Source organism: Plasmodium coatneyi, chromosome 11 (genome assembly GCF_001680005.1).
Source record: "Plasmodium coatneyi strain Hackeri chromosome 11, complete sequence".
Lineage (NCBI taxonomy): Eukaryota > Apicomplexa > Aconoidasida > Haemosporida > Plasmodiidae > Plasmodium > Plasmodium coatneyi.
Genome location: NC_033566.1, coordinates 2,422,101 through 2,440,668, shown reverse-complemented (window position 1 = coordinate 2,440,668; position 18,568 = coordinate 2,422,101). Strand labels below are relative to the sequence as shown.

Below are 18,568 nucleotides of genomic sequence, written 5' to 3'. Positions count from 1 at the left end.
TTAAAAAAGTGCTAAGGTGTAAAGATGGCCCATTCAGGGGGGCACATATGCGGCAAACAAGAGTCACATACACACGAATCGATCGTAAACGAACCACTTACACACGAATGGAATTCGCATGGCATGGCTACAAAGAAAAAAATTCCTTCACACACGCACTGTTGACCCGCTGAACCGATGAACGGCCTACTTGCCCCCCCGGTGGGCCTTCCCAATGGCGTCCTCCAACTTGTAGTACCCCCTCTGGTAAAGCAAGTGGTCCAACTCACGCTTGATCCGCACAGCCGCCTTCATTCCATTAAAGACCAAACATGAGTACAGCTGACATACAGATGCCCCCGCCTCAATTTTCTCCAACGCATCTTTTCCAGTGAATATCCCCCCAGAGGCAATTATGGGGATTTTCCTATTCGTATAATTATACATCTGTGAAATAAAATTCGTTGATATGTCTTTCAACTTTTCTCCACTAACTCCTCCTTTTTTGTCTTGGAAATTTTTTATGTTAAATTTTTGCGTGGTGGTGTTGCAAATGATCATCCCATCGACTTGCGTTTTGAGAAGCACGTCTGCTATTTTTTTTTTTTCATCTTCCTGCAAATCTGGGGCGAGTTTCACGAAGATGAGGGGCCTTCGCTTGGTCGTGTTGACCCAGGGTCCGTCACGCATAACATCACTCCCCTGGTCCAACTTGGTTACCTCCTCCTTCACCCGCAGAATAATTCCCTGCAAACGCTCCGATTGCTGATTGTCACGTAGTCCAGGCGTGTTGGGGGAACTCACATTAATGGCTATATAATCGGCGTACCTTCCAATCCGGGCGATGCAGTAACTGAGGTCTTCTAAAATATCAGGGGAATCCTTATTCTTCCCCAAACTAACTCCAACCAAATGTCTCTGCAGCAGTTTGTCTGTCTTCTGTTTCTCTCGAAAGCGTTTCAAATTTAAAGTCACCTCATCACACCCAATATTATTAAATCCACAACAATTTATAATGCTCCTCGTTTCTACATCCCTGAAGATTCTTGGTTTTTCATTTCCCTTCTGTGGTTTAGGAGTGATGGTTCCCACTTCTATAAAAGAGAAACCCAACTTCAGTATCGCATCAATGCACACCCCGTTCTTATCAAACCCCGCAGCGACTCCAAAAGGATTAATAAATTCCAACCCTTTTATTTCTGGGCAGGAATATATGCTATCCTTGCTTGTGTCATATGGCAACAAGTTGTACTTTCCCATGAGGAGAAAAAGATCGTGACACATCTCCCCGTCCACATACTTTAAAAGAATTTTTAAAAAAACATCATACAGAAAAAATTCAGGGTCATATGATTCGAAGTACATGTATAAGCCTACTACACATGTGAAGATTAACAGTAGAACTTTTTTGTGGTTCCCTTTTTCCCTTGTTATATCATCATGCAGTTTTTTCATCTCCTCTTCCAGTTGTTTTTTTCTCTCACTGTTGTTTGTTCGAATTACGTCTGGGTCATCTTTTCTTTGGTCTCCTTCACTTGGGGGGGGTCTTCTCCCCGCTGTCGCATAATTGGACTGATCACCGAAGCGTCGAACATGTTGCATGAATAATTTGTGCCTCTTCATGCATTCGCTTGTGATAGATCTGCACGTTCCTCCCCCTATAACATGGTTAACGTAGTATCCGTACCATTTGGCGTCATTCCTATTTACCCGGCAAAGGCTTCCCAAACTGCTACCACCCGCAGCACGCAACTGGGCGCGTAAGCAGTTATGCCGCAGCATGGGGGGAAAAAACAAACTGTACTGAGAGGACGCTAGAGCCCTATTCCGATGCTAATTTATTTTTTTCCCTTTTTTAACCAAACGGAATTGACTCGTCCGGAAAAGCTCCGTGGCAAATTCCCCCCACGGGGAGGTCATCCTCTTCGACGTTTTTACAGTTTCGCTTGGATGCCCTGCATGTGCAGAAGCGTCACCTCCCCAATCGATGACAAGATAAAACGACCGACTAAATATGCTTCAAAAAAAGAAACTTCCACCAGGAAAAAAAAAAAAAAAAAATCCTACCTACCGAACATACACTAAACAGAACACTTACAACGGTACCAATTTTATTTTTTCGATAAAATGGGAGAGTGTTTTGTGTGTTTGGGTGGGAGGAGCCTCCAAAGTGGATTAACACAATGGAAAGGCTACCCAACTTGGTGGATGCCACCTTCCAAATGGCCCTGCGTTTGTTAAGTGGCCCCACTTGTCGCCTACCCAGGCAACTTCATATTTGTTCAATCGTTTGGAAACCCCTCCAGGAAATCATTTTAAAATAGTTATATATGTGTGCCTACATGGCATATGCTTCTACTGATGTGCCATTCCGCAGAGCAGTACTTCTGTCGGGGGGAACCTCTAACGGGTCAGTGACACCCATCTTAGCTGCCTCATACCTACGACTGATCAGCGCGCCGTCACCCTAAGTGGTAACAAATACCACCCAAACATTTCTTCCTTGTAGTGTGGAGCGTAAATCAAAAGGATGGGGGGGAAGTGGGAAATGTTAAAAAGTTAAAAGGCACCACATGGGGAGCTCAAAAAGAAAAGCTGCACAAATGGGACAAAAGCCGGACGGAGAGTCACCTCATCCATCCACACACACATATAACAACAACATACGCCCCACTTTTTTCATTTGGAAAATAATAGGGTAAAAAAAAAAAAAAAAAAAAAAAAAAAATGAAAGATAAATGAAAGATGAATAGACAAATACTTAAAAAAGGGCACTTTTCTGGTGTATATTCCTAAAAAAAAAAGTGAGGCGAATAAACTCGCGAAGGTAAAACAGCTATGGCGCGGTTGAGCAAACCGCACCCACCTATGCGTATCCACATAAGGTTATGTGGACGAATGCCCCGTTACAACTGGATGGGGGGTTAAGTAGGGCCCCCCCTCAGTCGAGGAAGATCTTCTGCAGGTCCTTCTTATCGAAGGGGATTTTGCACTGGGGACACTTCCTGTTCCGCGTCTTCAAATTACTAAAAATGCAGCTCTCACAGAATATGTGGCCACACTTAACGATGATGTGATTTCTGAAGTTTTCCATGCACACGCTGCAGATTAGCCTTCTCCGTAGTTCCTTGTTTTCTTCGATGAGTAGCTGGCTCTCCTCCAACTTTTCCTCCTCTTCCTCCTTTACGTGTGCCTCCCCTTTGGATGAAGCATCTTTTGGATGTTGCTTCCCTTTACTGGCAGTGGCGACTTGTTGCAGGTGTTGATTTTCCCTATACAGCGTGCTGCACTTATCCATAAGCTTCCTATTCGAACCATAAACCGTTTGCAGAACCTCCGCTAGCTCATTCTTCCTCTGGAATATGGACTCACACTTATCCTTCATCCTAATGTACAAACTCATTTGTTCTTCATGTGCACTGTCCGAAATGACAGCACTTCTTCTAGCATGGTAAAATAACGACAAATATAAGTGTGCAAATTTTTCATACTTTTCGTATAACCGATTTATGGATGCAACTTTCTCCTGGTATGTCTGTTCTAGCTGTTTGATATTTTCTTCCACATACGTTTTGTTCATTGCGTTGTTGTATTTTTCCAGCGATTCCAATTCTTTATTTTTTATCTGAATAATCATTTCATCTACTTGTTCTTGCTTTTTTTCAAATTCTTTTGTTATTTCTTCCATTTCTTCGCTCATTGCGTCGTAATTCCTTTTCAAAATGGACAGTTCATTTTCTGCATTTTTTTTCTTCTCCAGAGCGAGTCTCAGTTGCTTATTCTCGGCGAGTAGGTCCTTGTGCAAATCTTCACCAGTCGTACTTACCAATTCGTTGCATGTTCCATTTACGACTGTCTGCCTAACCACTCCTCCACTTTCCAAGGATAAAACCTTATCTCGTAATGTACCCTCAGATGCCTTTAACTTATCGATGGAGATTTTCATCCTGCTGATCTCCTTTTCCTTCTCCTCCAGCTGCATTACTTGGTTCGCTTCTATCCCCTTCAGGGTCTGAATTTCATGCTCCATCAGATTCACCTTTCGTTGCATCTTCTCCCTTTCCATGGTAGACTCCATAACGTCAACCTCCAAACTTTTTATTTTTTTCGACAAGCACTTCTTATCATTCATGGTGTCGTTAAGCAGATTTTCATATTCCTCATCCCGCATTTGCTCTCTTTTTAAAATTTCATTTTTTAACAGAACAATTTCATCTTCTCTCTCCTTCAGCTGTTTGTACACTTCGGTGGACTCCTGTATAAGTTGCCTGAACGGTTCGCTCTGAAGTATCTTTTCCTTCGTTATTACTTTTTCAAAACTGGGCAGGAGGACCATCGTGGGGTCTTCACCGGATACGCACCCACCACTTGCTAAGCTGCTTCCAGTAACTATCTCCTCCCCCCCTGCACCTTTCACCGCAGCATCTCCTGCCTTCGCACTGACATTACTCACGAAGCCGCACTTCGCACACGCTGTCGTTCCACTGTCCTTATTTTGCACCGTGTCCTCCCCTTTAATGCACACCCCACCAAGCGTGTCCTTGGATAAGCTGTTCATAGCGTCTTCCTCCTCCTTCTGCAAAATGCCGTTACATATACTCTCATTGTTCAACTTAAAAAGGAGAAACGTCTTCTTCTTTTCCAGTCGATCCAACTCTATCTTCAGTTCATCACACTTACTTTCCATTTCGTCTTTTTTCTTTTTCTCACTTATAAACTTCTCATAGTAGAGAATTTTTTCGTAGTTTAATTTTCTCACGTAATCTTTACTGTAATTCAGGACGACCTTTTCTTTTGGCGCGTCTAACACTCTGTTTAGCGCATCAATGGTCTTCCTCATATTGGACAAAAGGATTGTCTGCAGTTTTTGATCCAGTGGGCTTCTATTCTGCACACCTTCGGCGACTTCCTCTTCCGTTGTATCACCTCGTTCCCTCTTCACCTTGTCACCGGTGGGGGAGTGGTCCGTTTGTCGATCTGCTTCCACAGCAGCCAACCGCTCCTCCCCATCATTGTATTCGTCTTCCTCATTGACATCGTCCTGTTTTTCGTCGTCATCCAGGTTATCCTCCAGGTTACCCTCCAGGTCATCCTCCGAGGGGGACTTAAAAAAATCCGAGTCCTCCTCTTCGTCACTCTCCTTGTTATGCTTCCTCGAATATTTTAAAAAAATTCTTTTAAACTGTTCTACATTGTAATAGGGGGATACTCCTTTTTTGGAATGCTGCGTGACTTCTTCAGGGTGTCCCCCCCCATCGGATAGTCCATCTGATCGTTCATCACACCGCCCACCAACACTAGCCTCCGACGCCGCCAACGCCAATCTCACCAAATCGCCGTTGAAAATATTCCACACTACATTCACATTCCTAAGCAAGCACTCATAGAAAGCCAAGTCCTCCCTAACCTCACTAATGCATTTGTTTTTTTCTTGGATTTCCTTCCTATAAAGAGCTATTGCGTTTTTCAGGTTGTGGATGTTTTCAATTAGAAGTTCAGTTTTCTCTAGTGGCAAGGTCATACATTCGCTTTTCCCACTCCTGTTCCTTTTCTTGCTATTCATTTTGTCTCATTTGGGGGGACGGTGGATCTTAACTGGACAAATAAGATGATGTTACCTCCGTGACTGTTCTCTTTACTTCGCGCGAAAGAGCGCTGTTCCCTTTTTGGGAAAAAGACTATAACGTTAACGCAACCGAATGGGAGGATGCCTATTCGTTGTGGTTTCTACCTGCCACCCATGCAGGTGCGGTACGTATGCTCATACAATCTGACGCATAAACATACGTGCGTTTTCTCACGCACATGCTAATAAATGAGATTATATGTTAGTAATATGCCTTCCTTTCCTTCTAACCGTTGCAACTGCTGCGACCATCAGAACTGTGGTTTCCCTTCCTGCGTGGCATTGCCCAGGCTTCTGCATAGAAGCGCTTCAACAGGTGCCCCTGTTCAATTCACCTCATGCCTCAAAACAGCATGAGGCACACCAAAGGCGGCACCAAGGGCACTAACCGTTTTGGCAAACAAGTACAAATGCATATGCATACGGGCATAGTGATATATAATCACCATGCGAGGGATTCTCATCTCCCGGATGGGAAGTCAAATAGAATGCGGAGCGGATGTGGGCATTTTTCTCCCCCTGCTGTTGGCACAAAAAAGGGTCAATTGGGGGGTAGGATCCCTTTGGGCGCCTTTCTTTGCAGTTTTAGCCGCTTTTTTTAAAAATAAACTCATGTGGGCACCCATAAAATAAAGGGGAAATGTTTCCACCCCACATCATTCCTTCAGCGGTGTCGCCCTGAAATGCGAAATGGGCAATTTTTTTACCTTGCAGAGGAGAATGGCACAGAAAAAAAAAAAAAAAAAAAACGGAAACTGCTTCATTAGCAAGGCATAATAAACCATTAGCGATGTATTTACAACGTGGTGGAGAAAGCCCTTTTTTTTCCCCCTTAAAGATTCCCATTCAAGTACCCACGGAGGAGCGTCATCGACGTATGTTAAACCAACGTGGGAGAATAGTTCCCCCATCGCAAAGAGGAGGGACTCTCCATTTTTTTTTTTTTTTTTTACGGTCGAAGTATACAGAACGGAAATTAACAAATTGAAGATAGCGTCGTATATTTTTCCGTGGGAGGGATCATCCACGGGTGCGATTTTGGTCCCCGTTGCAACATTTTCAGGGCTGAAAAAAATGGCCACTTAAATGTATACGCGCCTTAGGCAAATTTAATCGCACGAACATAGGCAGCACTATTTAGAACCGCCGCCACCCATTTGATTTATGTCCTCTGCCCTGCACGAACAATGCATCCTCACTAGATTCACTTCAGAAAAAGCTTGCCTCGTGTATATATTACACAAGTGCATCCCTACCTTGGAAGACATGCGTATTGGGGATTCACCTCTCCTTCCTCGAATGTGATACGGGACAAAGGAAGGAGAAAAGCTTGCTTACCCGAGTGGAACGAGTAGTTTCCAAATTGGAGTTCCCCTAGGGAAAGCCATTTTCGCGTAACTAAAAGACAACTCTCTATTCTCCTTTTCTAAAATGCTTCTCCCTTTCTTACCGCATATGCGCCGTCAATTATCCCTTCACACACCATTCGTTGCATCGTCCCTTCCACCTCCATTCGGGTTCACCCCTCCAGACGAACTCTTAACTGGTATGCCTTCCCAAACAAAGAGGTGCGGAAAATTGCAAAACATGGGAGAATGCAAAATTCACAAAAGAGCCCTCACTTGGGCAAGAAAAATTATATTCCACCTTTAAACTGAACTTTGCATGCGTTGCGGTTTAGGGGGGGACAACACTCACACGTCTGTTTGGCCAACAATCGTGCGCTCCCCACGGAGCCCCGCTAAGATACCGTCGTAAAAGCCTTTCCTGTGTTACTTCTGGTGATGCAACACCCAATTGGGTAATCACAAATGGGGGAAAATATGCCCACACGAAATGTATATACTTGCCTGCAATGCAACATTAATATATACACACAAGAAGGTATGGAACACATGTATCGTATGCACCCGTCCCTGGTGAATCGCCTCCCAGCACCACTGCAAAAAAAAAAAAAAAAAAAAAAAAAAGTATTGCAGGCGAAGCTCGCTCAAAAAGCAATTCCGCGCAGGTTACTTCTCTAGGCCACGTTCACAATACTGGGGATCTCCCTTAAAGCGATATCCACGAACCATGTCCTTTTTCCCATTATGTAATTTATTTTTTCCATATAAATGTATATGTATTATATTCTGCTTATATATATATACATTTTTCCTGTTCGCTCCCTCTGCCCTCATGTGGCATGTGCGACCTTACCCAGCTGACCAACTTGCCCTTCAAAGCGATAACTCTCGGTTAGCCCATTTTGCCCCACCCTCAGTGTACGGGTAAACCTTGCGCGGAGGCTGCCCTCATGTGTGCCGCCAAAATATGCACTTGGGTATATCGTCCCTTCTCCGCTCCAATTCTTCGTTGTTCTCACGTTCGAGGTTCTCAGTCCTCAACTCTTACACCGCAACACTGATCAAGCAGTAGTGACCACGCAGTACTGACCTCGCACCTAGGTAGAGTAGCCGTGCAAACCGAGAAATACCTCCTTCGCTACACAAATGGAAAGGGAAGGCAACCCCTACTCTTTTCAAAATTAAAAAAGTAGTTTTTTTTTTTTTTTTTTTTTTAAGTTGTGATTTTTCACCCCCACGCATAGTACAAACATATATTGCATACCCACGCTGCAAACTTCCCTCTTGATTTATTCCCCCTCGCCTCATCACTCCAACGCTGCAGCGTTGTACCCGTTTCGCCGCTGATCTTTCGTTTGTCATTTTTGCTTACCAAACTTTGTGTAATCTGCTCGTGTTACCTGTTTTTTGCTTAGTGATTTGCCCTGACCGGTAGAGTAGTCCCCCTAGGAATATATCCTACACCTTTCCTCTGGGCAGCTACGCCAGTTTGCCACTTTGCCGGTTGGCCACCCCTCCATATTATTTTACCTCCGTGTTACCCAAGATGGTTATGGGCAGAGTGCGCGCCACGTCTTACGTAAGACGCACAATTTCCCAACCGCTGAACAAAAATGTGGCTCCGATCAAAAACTCCAAAAGCACAACGGGGCTGAATGACACAAATTTAATAAGAAACAAAAACCTACACTTGCAACTGCTATGTAATAACAAAACGCCCAATGGGGGAATTGATGATGATCTTGAGCAAAATTTTGGCTACAGAGATATTGGGGCATATTATTCTCTCAGAAAAAGCGACATTACAGGGATTTACAATATGCTAAAAACGAAGTTAAACATATTTTTAATTTTTGTACCCATAGGAATTATAAGTTACCTCATAGGGTGTAAAGATATATATATATTTTTTTTCAATTTCATGGCGTTGATACCTCTGTCAGCGCTTATGGGACATGTAACAGAAGACTTGGCCTTACACACAGGAGAAATAATTGGTGGCTTGCTAAATGCTACTTTTGGCAATTTAATGGAAATGATATTTTCCATTCAAGCCTTAAACGCTGGATTAATAAATGTCGTTCAGGGGACATTGCTAGGGAGTATACTGTCCAATTTGCTGCTAGTCCTTGGGATGTCTTTCTTCGCTGGCGGCCTATACCATCATGTGCAAAAATTTAATGAAAAAGGAGCAACGTGCAGTACCTCCTTGTTACTCCTGTCCAGTCTGGCCATAACCATTCCAACCGTCTCATCAGTTACCACAAATAATAACGTTGAAGTACTTTTAAAAGTATCCAGAATAACGGCAGTTTTAATCTTTATAACCTACTGCTTATTTCTGCTGTTTCAATTGTACACACATATATCACTATTTCAAGACAAAGAAATGACTGAAGAAGAGCCACAGCTATCCGTCCTTGCAGGATCCATTTTTTTAATCATAATAACCGTCCTTGTAAGTGTCCACTCGGAATACCTCATTACCACCATCGAAGCAGTTGTCAAGTATTACAACATATCTGAAAATTTTATTGGCGTTATTCTTCTTCCCGTAGTTGGTAACGCCACGGAACATTTAACAGCCGTTACAGTGGCTATAAAGAATAAAGTCGACTTAACGATGGGGGTAGCTGTTGGATCCTCTGCACAGATTGCTCTGTTCGTTGTCCCAGTTACTGTACTTTTTGGCTGGGTTTTAAATCAACCCATGACCCTCGCCTTTTCGCCCCTCTCCAGTGTCATTTTGGTAATTTCTGTCATTGTCACCATGGCAATTGTGCAAGACGGGGAGAGCAACTGGCTGGAAGGCGCTCTCCTGATCACGGCGTACCTCATCGTTGGGGTGGTTTTCTGGTTCGACACGTCGTAACGTAAAGGCTTCCAAAGGAGGGGAAAAAATTGATAAAACAGAATAAGCCGAATAAACCAAATGAACCGAATAAACGGAAAATAATTCCGCAAAATGGAATAAAAATGCCTTGCCGTTCAGGCAAAAGGCACGAAATAGCTAGCCATTTTCACCCTTGAAAAAAAAAAAAAAAAACTGCACATGTTAAACAGCCATTTTTACCTTTTAAAAAAAAAGACCTCTTTTAATTTGCACATTTGATGTCCACACGCTATGCATTTTTTGTTCATTCCTCATTTTATTTTTTTTCTTTTTTTTGTTAATTAATATGCTGCAGGAGATACGTACGTAGAATAAACTAACTTTAGTATCTCCCAAAGCCCTTCTTAAAACTACTTCCTTTTTGCAGTATCTCCCATTAACCAATGCAACTACTCATGCTGGTGGGTATTTTTTTAAGTCGCACTGGTGTGATCGCCGAACAGACGTGGCATACGCGCTTCCTGCGCTATTCGTTTGGGGCATTTTAAAAAACGACTTACTCTGGTGGAACAGCTGGCACACCTGGTAAACCTGGTCTACCAATTCGTCATTTCTTCAGCCATCAAGCTCAGATAAGGTTAATTCATTGAAATAAAAAGTGCACACGCGCGCCTTGCGCTCTATGTAGCAAGTTGACGGACGTGCATGTGGAGTAAATTTGGGGAAAAAAATCAATGGGTACATTAGCATGCGTATAAACATGCCGATAAATAGGCCAGTAAATGCGCCGTGTAGCATGTGCGCTCAAATAACCAGCTATATGCTTAGATCAGCGGGTGGGTGTGCCTCCTTAGCAACGTTGGACAAGGAGGGGCACCCCTCTGTTTGAGTACAAATCCACAAAAAAAAAAAAAAAAAAAAAAAAACACAAGAAAGAGTGCAAACTATGGCGAAGTAAAAACTCGCGTCAATTCGATTCATTCTGCTACATTCCTCTTCACCCTCTCAATCTTGACCAACCGGGAGTCAAAGCACGAGTCGCGTTTCTTCCCACTGCGCTTCTCCCGCATGAAGCTTCTAAAATAGTACTCCTTCAGTATGACCCACAGGGATCGACTGATGTCTGTCCGGATGAACGCCATCTGCTCGGGAAAAAATAAAATAAAATAAATAAATAAAATGATTAAACCGTTTCCCGGCGGATGGGTAAAACGTACATGCGGCATGCCTCAGTTGAGGGTTCCCCCAAACAGGTACCAAATGGATTATTCGTTAACATTGTTATTGGGCCACCAGTTTTGGTTTCCCTTCCAAATGTATACACAAGGGTATCTACCCCCTTTAGTGCTCCTCACCTGTGTCAGCAACGGGATGTGGGGGGACAAACACTGCCATAAGATACGGTGAGAAGATAGGAACAAAAAAATAGGCACTATCGAATGCGCGTAAATGCTAAGTCTCTGTACTTCCGTACTGTCAGACGACATCACAAAGTCATACGAAAAGGAAACTGTCGTGCAGTACTGATTGATGAACTGGTTCTTTATATTTTCACACATCTTCATATCCTTGGCAGGGCTGGAAATGGGTAAATTGTCCAAAGCGTATAAAAGCAAATTGTCGTGTAAATAGAAAACCTTATTTTCAATGTTAGAAAAATATAACTCCTCTTTTTCCTTTTCCATTTCTTCGCTATTCATTTTCCAGTTTTTTAAAATGACTTGCACCCTCTTGCTGTCCACCAGCATTTCTTCCTTCTCGTTTATATTCGCGCAGTTGAAAATGCTTTTAAAGTAAATGGACTTTTTCAAGAAGAGCAACATCGTTTTGATGAAGATTTTTTCGAGCAGCTCCTTCCTCTCCTCTGTCAGTTCCTCATGCGCCGTATCCCGAGGTTCTTCCCACGTACCTTCCTTTTTGACTTCCTGCTTCACATGGCACTTTTCTTCGCTCTTCACTTCACCAGTGTTATCCCCCGAGGTAGGTAGATCCGAAAGCCTTCTCTTCTTGCAAACGTGGTCTACACTGGTGATCTTCTCCCCTTGTGCCGTATCATCCCCACAGCCGAAGCAGTTTCCCCTAGAGGAACGCACCCCGCCGAACTTCTCACTAACAAATCCTGTGGCCAAAAAGTCCGGGTCGTAAGTAACCAGCAGATACAACGCAGACAGGGCAGTAATAATAAGTGTGTGCGATACGGGGATATCAAAGTACAAATAAATATACAATGGGAACGAACACAAGCGAAGGAAAGACAACATGTAACAATGCAACGGCATAACGTCATGCTCAATCATGCGAATGATGAGCTTCATCATCGTTTCCAGGAAAAGAAATCCATTATAATTTAAAATGCACAAAGGGACACTTAAATATGTGTATGCACATTTTACATTTATTGTTTCATTTAAAATCCAAAAAATGAAGGAAACATGCAACATCCGCTTGGGAATTACATACAAAATATGCGTTAAAATGTTTAACGACAAAATAGCAATGTTTAAATGACTATTGACCCGTTTATAAACTTTTAAAAGAATTTTTTTTGTAATTTCGTGCAAATCAAGGATGATATACTTTTTAAATTTCTCCTTCTCTTGACAATTGAGTGGACCACTATACTTGTACTTCTTCATTAAAAACTCGTAGTCAATTTTTTTATAAATATTATATTTTTTGTTATTCCTTCTGAAGATTTTTAAAAACAGTTTTTTTATTTTTTTCCTGTATTCCATTCCGCTGAGTTGGTCCGCCTGTCCTTCCATCACCGGGGGGACCTCATCACCTTCGACTTTCTCCGTTGATGTTCTTTTCGAGAATCCATTTTGTAGGATGTCTTCCCCATTTGGGTTTTCCAAAAGGGTAGGAAAACAATTTACTTTGTCCTCCCCGGCACTCTCACGTTTAGTTTCCCCCCCCTTGGGAGCAAATTCTCTGGACTCATCTCCTTGTGTCCCCGACTGAATGAACAACTTATTCTTCCTATCAAAATGGGCAGTAATTTTAAACTTACTTGTGCTTTGCAAAAACTGGGAAGGAAAAAATATATACTTCAGCGAAATGCTTCTTCCCAATTCGTTGTTTAAAATGTCTACACATATGAACATGTTCATGTAAATGTTCTGTATTGCCTTTTCATGGAAAATAATATTTTCGAAATTTTTTAAAAAAATTAATTCAAAGATACTTAGGAATTTACTTATGTCAAAATAGTGTAACAGTTTGTTCTGTTTTATTTTCTTCTCTTTAAATATTTTTTTCATTTCTTCGTATATTTCCTTTTTCACATTTTTGAAAATTTTTTTCACCTCCTGCTTGTTGTTTGGTTCGCTGTTTGGGTCGCTGTTTGGCTCGTCCTTCCCCTCGGTGTGTCTACGTGCTGAGCCGCATTTTTTGCAAATTCTCTCCTCCTCATTTATTTTCCCATTTTGGTTCATACTTTCGACATTTCCCATTAGGTTACTTTCCTTTTTGATTGCTCCACTCTGCGTTGTTACTTCCTCTTGCTTCCCCACTTGGGTGCTCCCCGTGGGAAGACCACTCCTTCCAGCATCTCCGTTCGGCGCGTAAAGGCCGCTCATCACCCCGCTGTTATTTTTGGGAACCCCCCCATTGTAATTTGCGGGGAAATCCTGACCATATGGACTCCCTCCAAAGGGAGTGCCACCCCCCTGACCGTTGTAGGTCCTCTCGAATTGCTCTCCATCTGCCTGACCGCCTCCAACTGGATTCACGTGACCAGTCATGTTATACGTGCTTCCCACCAAATGGGGGTCATTCACACTTTGCCTCATATTTTCCACCATGCTCTGATCCGAATACCCTCCGTAAGTGCTCTTGCTCATCTTCTGGGGGGAAGATCCCTCATTCTCATTTTTGTTAACTACATGGGACAGCTCGGCGTCACCACACTTTTCGTCTCCCCCTTTACCGTAATTATCTGCGCTCTGATTGCCACTTAAATGGTTAATACTCGTAGTGGCACCTTCCAGAAGGTGCACCTGCATCTTCATATCGTTACCCCCATTAGAGGTAACCCCACCCTTGTCCTTATGAACGGATGCATCATCCTTTTTCTCCCCTACTACCCCATTTGCAGCACCTTCTTCCTTCACCTTCACCTGCACGTCGTGTGATTTCTCGACATCTACGTTGTCACTCACCTGTTGGTTTACATCCCCGTTGGATTCACTTCCTAAATGAGCTGGCCTATCGTCATCCATGAGGGGCACTTCACCAGTGGGTGGAAGAGAATAATCGCATACGTTGGTCTCTCCGTTTTGCCACTTTACATCCCCTTTGTTACACACTTTGGTGGTGGTGTCTTCTTCATCCCCCTGAACCTTCACACTAAGGGGGACACCTTCCCCGTTTAGTGAACCCCCCCCTTCCATCATTTTTTTCTTATCGCTCAGAAATTTGGCATACCCCCTAGTGATGCCCCTACTTGGAGCAGCCTCCTTTTTCACGCCCCCCTTTTTGTAACTGCACATACTACAGCCAGATGAAGAATCGGACGAATCGTCTGACAAGAACTCCTCGAAAGTTTTATTCGACAACAGATGACCTGCCTTTGTCAAACACTCCCCTCCATCCTCCTTCCCACTCTCTTCACATACGTCATTATTACCCCCATTTATCTTCTCACTCCCTTGGCTCTCCTTACACAGTTCGTTCATTTTACTCTCCTCAGGCGTATGATCACCGGTGGAATTTTCCCCAACGACCGTTCCTCTTTTAAGATTCTCTTTTACCTTTCCGCTATCCATTTGGTTGAAGTTACCACTACCCGTTTGTGTGGTTTCCCCATCTTTGTATGCTTCCATGGTGTCTCTGTCTTCCCCTATCGAGCCTTCCCCAACGTGGTCGCTTTTTTTGTTACAAAAATAAAGGTTATATTTTCTCGTTTGAAAAATGTTATTCATTATATATAAAGTGAGGAAGACAAATTCCTGATTGCTTTTTTTTATGAGAGATTTTTTGGATTCTTCCTTATCTTTGTATAGACTCTCCGCTGATTTATTTTCCCCCTTGGTGGTTCCACCCATTATTATGTTTTCTATGTCTGAGCTGTTCACGCTGCTGGGTGGGTTGGAACTCCAGGGGGACGTCTCTTCCCAGTCACTGCCGCTGTTGGGTGTGCTGGTTCCCTCCCCTGGGGATTCCTCCCCCGATGAGTTCTCCACATCTGTTAAATTTTCCACGTCTGTTGAGTTATTTGCCTCCGCTGCGTTATTCCCTTCCGACCTCCCTGCGTGTTTAATTTTCCTCCTCTTATCACGGCAGTACCCACTGTAGGACAGGTACAAACTGGCGATCTCGCTGACGTTTACTTTGTCACTTAGCTTCGTTCCCATGATGGAATTGCCCTTCCCCCCGTTTTGGTTAAAATTCTCTCCCACCGCACCTGAACATACGGTGCATCCCATCAGGTACTTACTAACCCCCCCAGTAGCCACCAACCCATTGTAATCCTCCCCCCCAAATGTTATATTTCCCTTCCCACTTTTCCATGCATTCTTGTCTGTTAAGTAATCTGAAAAACTTTTCACCATTATTTCCATTGCTCTCTCCTTCATGCTCACCTTAGAGTAAAACATGAGGAGCATCTCTTCCAGCACTTGTAAAAGTATACAGATGATTATTTTAATTTGCCTCCTCGATAGGGACATATCATTTGTGACCGATAGGGTATACAATACGTTCAGACAGAATATAAAGTCTGCTATCTTTTCTTTTCTTTTGTTTAGTCCTAATAGAATTCTGTATATATCGATGCAGTTCCTGGCGTCCATGTTGGTGTCATTCCTTATGGGCAGGCCGTATGGTAATGACCCTGGGTAGCCGTCCAACGAGAAAAGGTTCGTAGGTCCACCGACCCCCATCATGAACTTCTCATTTGCGTTTCCTACGAAGGGGTTCCACTTAACGTTTCCGTCATAGGGGGGGTAGTAACCCTGGTAGTAGTCCCCTCCATAATTGCAACCGTAGTTCATTCCATAGTTGCCTCCGTAATTGCCGCTGTAGTTGTAACCGTAATTCATCCCCTGGGGCATAGCTCCATTCAAGCCATTTCCCATGTAACCGCCCATGTGACCACCCATATGACCGCCTATATAACCACCCATGTAACCACCAATGTTACCTCCCATGCCGCTCCAAACGAGACCTCCTCTGGGGGACGCACCCATATAATTATAACCTTCCATTGAACTGTCAAGCGTGTGGGGCGCTCCAACAAACCCAACCCCTCCATAGGGAAAAAAATAATTCCCCATGTTTGCACTTCTGTTGAATGCACCTCCCCCTGCACCAACTTCGCTAAGACTAAGCATGTGGTTGTTAAAAAAGTACTTTCCCCTGTTCATTAAGCTTGGATCCATGTAACTGTTTGGGTCACCCGTTGGTGCCACACCATAGGGCAACTCCCCACCGTAGTAGTAATATCCTCCTGCACCCCCATTCATGTCATGAAAAGAACCCACGTGATAACCAGGGAAACCTCCCCCGTTTGCATAATTCACGTAGGACCCATAATTGGCTAGGTTAAAATCCTCCAGACGCATTGGACGCATGTCCGAGTCGGTGAAATCTCCTTCAGTCTTAAAGCTGCGTTTCTTAGTGAGCCCTTTCTTGTGGCTGCTTTTACTTTTGCTCCTTTCAACTCGATTGGTGCTCATGCTCATCTGTGCTAAAACGTTCCCTCCACCATACCAGTTTGCACTTCCATCCAGGTAGTCCTCCAAACAGTACGCATTCCCCTTTGGGTATGTGTTATCTTTCCACAGCTTAGCTGGTGGGCTGTTCACATTATACATATCCACGTAGGCTGGATTCACGTTTCCGTTACTACCATATGTGTGCAAATTCTTGGAGGAGCCTTTTACAGTACCCATTAATGAATCCCCATTGTTAATGCCCCCCGGATGTACCATCCCCCCTGGGGTGCTTACACCACCTACCTGTCCAGAGCGTCGTAAATTGTGTATATGTGTCTCACTTTTTACCTTCTTGTTGTTACCTTTACTGATGGATATTTTTTTATTATACCGGAGGTCAAAACTGCTGGATGTTTTTCCTGTCCGACCTTTCTTCGGGGATGCCTTTCCCTTTTTTATGTTGTCGTGGATTCTTTCGAACTCCCTCAGATAAGTAAGGTAGTACTCCTTTATACACTTCGTGTCTTCTATAATCTTTATATTTTTCTCCTTATTGATGAGCCCAAACTCCCTTGCTATTTTAACCCATTTAGAATTTCTGCTCACACAGGAGTATCCCCCATGGCTCAACACACTCAGGTACAGATCGTACAGCTCGATGCCCATCCCTTCAATTAACGGCGGAATTAGGTTTATGTCATTTTCGTAGTACTCCTGGTACTTTTTGTAAAACTCCTCCCTCTCCATGGTGGTGAAACGATGTGACACGGCAAAGCTGTGGTATGCTTGTAACTATATGCTACGAATATAACGATCCTGTCGGGGTGTAAACTTGGCACACGAACCACCGACGCCGCCACACTAAGGGAGACAACGTATGCGGCTTACTGCCCTGCGAAAAATGCGCTTACTCGTTTTGACTTTTTTTTTTTTTTTTTTTTTTTCCCCTTTATTAGGCGCCTCTAGCCCACGCGATGGATTCCCACCAAAGAATGTAACACGCACTTCTCTTCGTTCCCCCGTTTGTGTATGTCGGGGGTTAAAAACAAACAGAACAAAACTGTACCGACATAAAAAGGTATGCACGTGGTGGAGCTACCTCCAGGTTTGTCTTCCCGCACACCTTTACGTCAGCTGCACTTTCTCATACCCGTGGGCATAGGCTCTCCCATGTAGACTCTCCCCCCCCTGTTCTGTTGGAAAAAATCCTTCCAACAGGTACAATCCTCGTGGGAGTTACAAAAGATCGGCGACCAAGCATCCCGTATCCCTCTCCCCCACCAACAAAGGAAACACATACAAGTAGGTGTAACTCCGTAGGCATAATCATAAACGTATAAGTGTGCTCGTAAAGGAGAGCATACAGGTCAGCATAAACACAAACGTGCAAGCGAATAATATATACATATATATGCGTATGTTATGCCTTCATGTATTTAAGTAATTCTTCTTTGGCGGTTAAAAATCAAAAAAGGGTAACAAAAAAAAAAAAATAAATAAATATATAAAATGTATCTTTTCAGCTTACGAAGAGCGTGTTATTTTTTGTGCTCTTTGTGTTTTTTTTTTTTCTTAATAAATCCATTTGTTATTTGTTACCTTCTCATTTTGTCACTTTCCCTACCTATTTAATTTAGCTTTTTTTTTTTTTTTTTTTTTTTTTTTTTTTTTTTTTTTTTTTATCCCCTTGCCCCAAAATTGCCTCCACGAAAAAGGCAAGTTCAAAAATTGTACACAAAAAAATGGGGCCCCACCTGAACGAAAAAATCAAACAGAAAAAGTGGAAAAATTAAAATAAACAAAAAGGAAAGCCAATATTTTGCCAACAAAATGACACACAAAAAAGGATTAAAGTGAAACCACGTTATGCATTTAAAAGGGGGCAGTTTCGAATGTTTCGGCATTTTTTCGAATTTGTGGAATTTTTTGGAATTTTTTGGAATTTTTTGAATTTTTTTGGCTTGGTTTATTTTTATTATTTTTATTATTTTATTTTTTTAAAGACATAGAACCACCAACCGGCTTGTACGCATAAAAGGATGAAGGTTCCAATTTTTTCGAATCCGGTAGACATACAAGCATAGGTGAAAACATTATCTGCCCAGCCACGGGTGCTCTACCGCCA

General features: G+C 43.0%; 4 protein-coding genes across 4 annotated transcripts; 1 reads left to right on the top strand and 3 right to left on the bottom strand.

Moving 5' to 3' along the window:
* Positions 1 to 186: 186 nt before the first annotated feature.
* Positions 187 to 1,761, bottom strand: PCOAH_00036870 (Dihydroorotate dehydrogenase (Fumarate); the record flags this gene model as incomplete). Its single annotated transcript, XM_020060478.1, has 1 exon — positions 187 to 1,761. The coding sequence occupies one exon, from the start codon at positions 1,759 to 1,761 to the stop codon at positions 187 to 189; it is 1,575 nt and encodes a 524-aa protein (XP_019915888.1).
* A 1,159-nt stretch (positions 1,762 to 2,920) lies between these two features.
* PCOAH_00036860 (Uncharacterized protein) lies at positions 2,921 to 5,542 on the bottom strand (the record flags this gene model as incomplete). Its single annotated transcript, XM_020060477.1, has 1 exon — positions 2,921 to 5,542. The coding sequence occupies one exon, from the start codon at positions 5,540 to 5,542 to the stop codon at positions 2,921 to 2,923; it is 2,622 nt and encodes an 873-aa protein (XP_019916037.1).
* Positions 5,543 to 8,497: 2,955 nt separating this feature from the next.
* Positions 8,498 to 9,823, top strand: PCOAH_00036850 (Calcium antiporter; the record flags this gene model as incomplete). The annotated part of the gene is made up of 1 exon (XM_020060476.1): positions 8,498 to 9,823. One exon carries the CDS (start codon positions 8,498 to 8,500, stop codon positions 9,821 to 9,823), a length of 1,326 nt encoding a protein of 441 aa, XP_019915652.1.
* Positions 9,824 to 10,743: 920 nt separating this feature from the next.
* Positions 10,744 to 17,190, bottom strand: PCOAH_00036840 (Uncharacterized protein; the record flags this gene model as incomplete). The annotated part of the gene is made up of 2 exons (XM_020060475.1): positions 10,744 to 10,926; positions 11,140 to 17,190. 2 exons carry the CDS (start codon positions 17,188 to 17,190, stop codon positions 10,762 to 10,764), a joined length of 6,216 nt encoding a protein of 2,071 aa, XP_019915800.1.
* Positions 17,191 to 18,568: the final 1,378 nt, after the last annotated feature.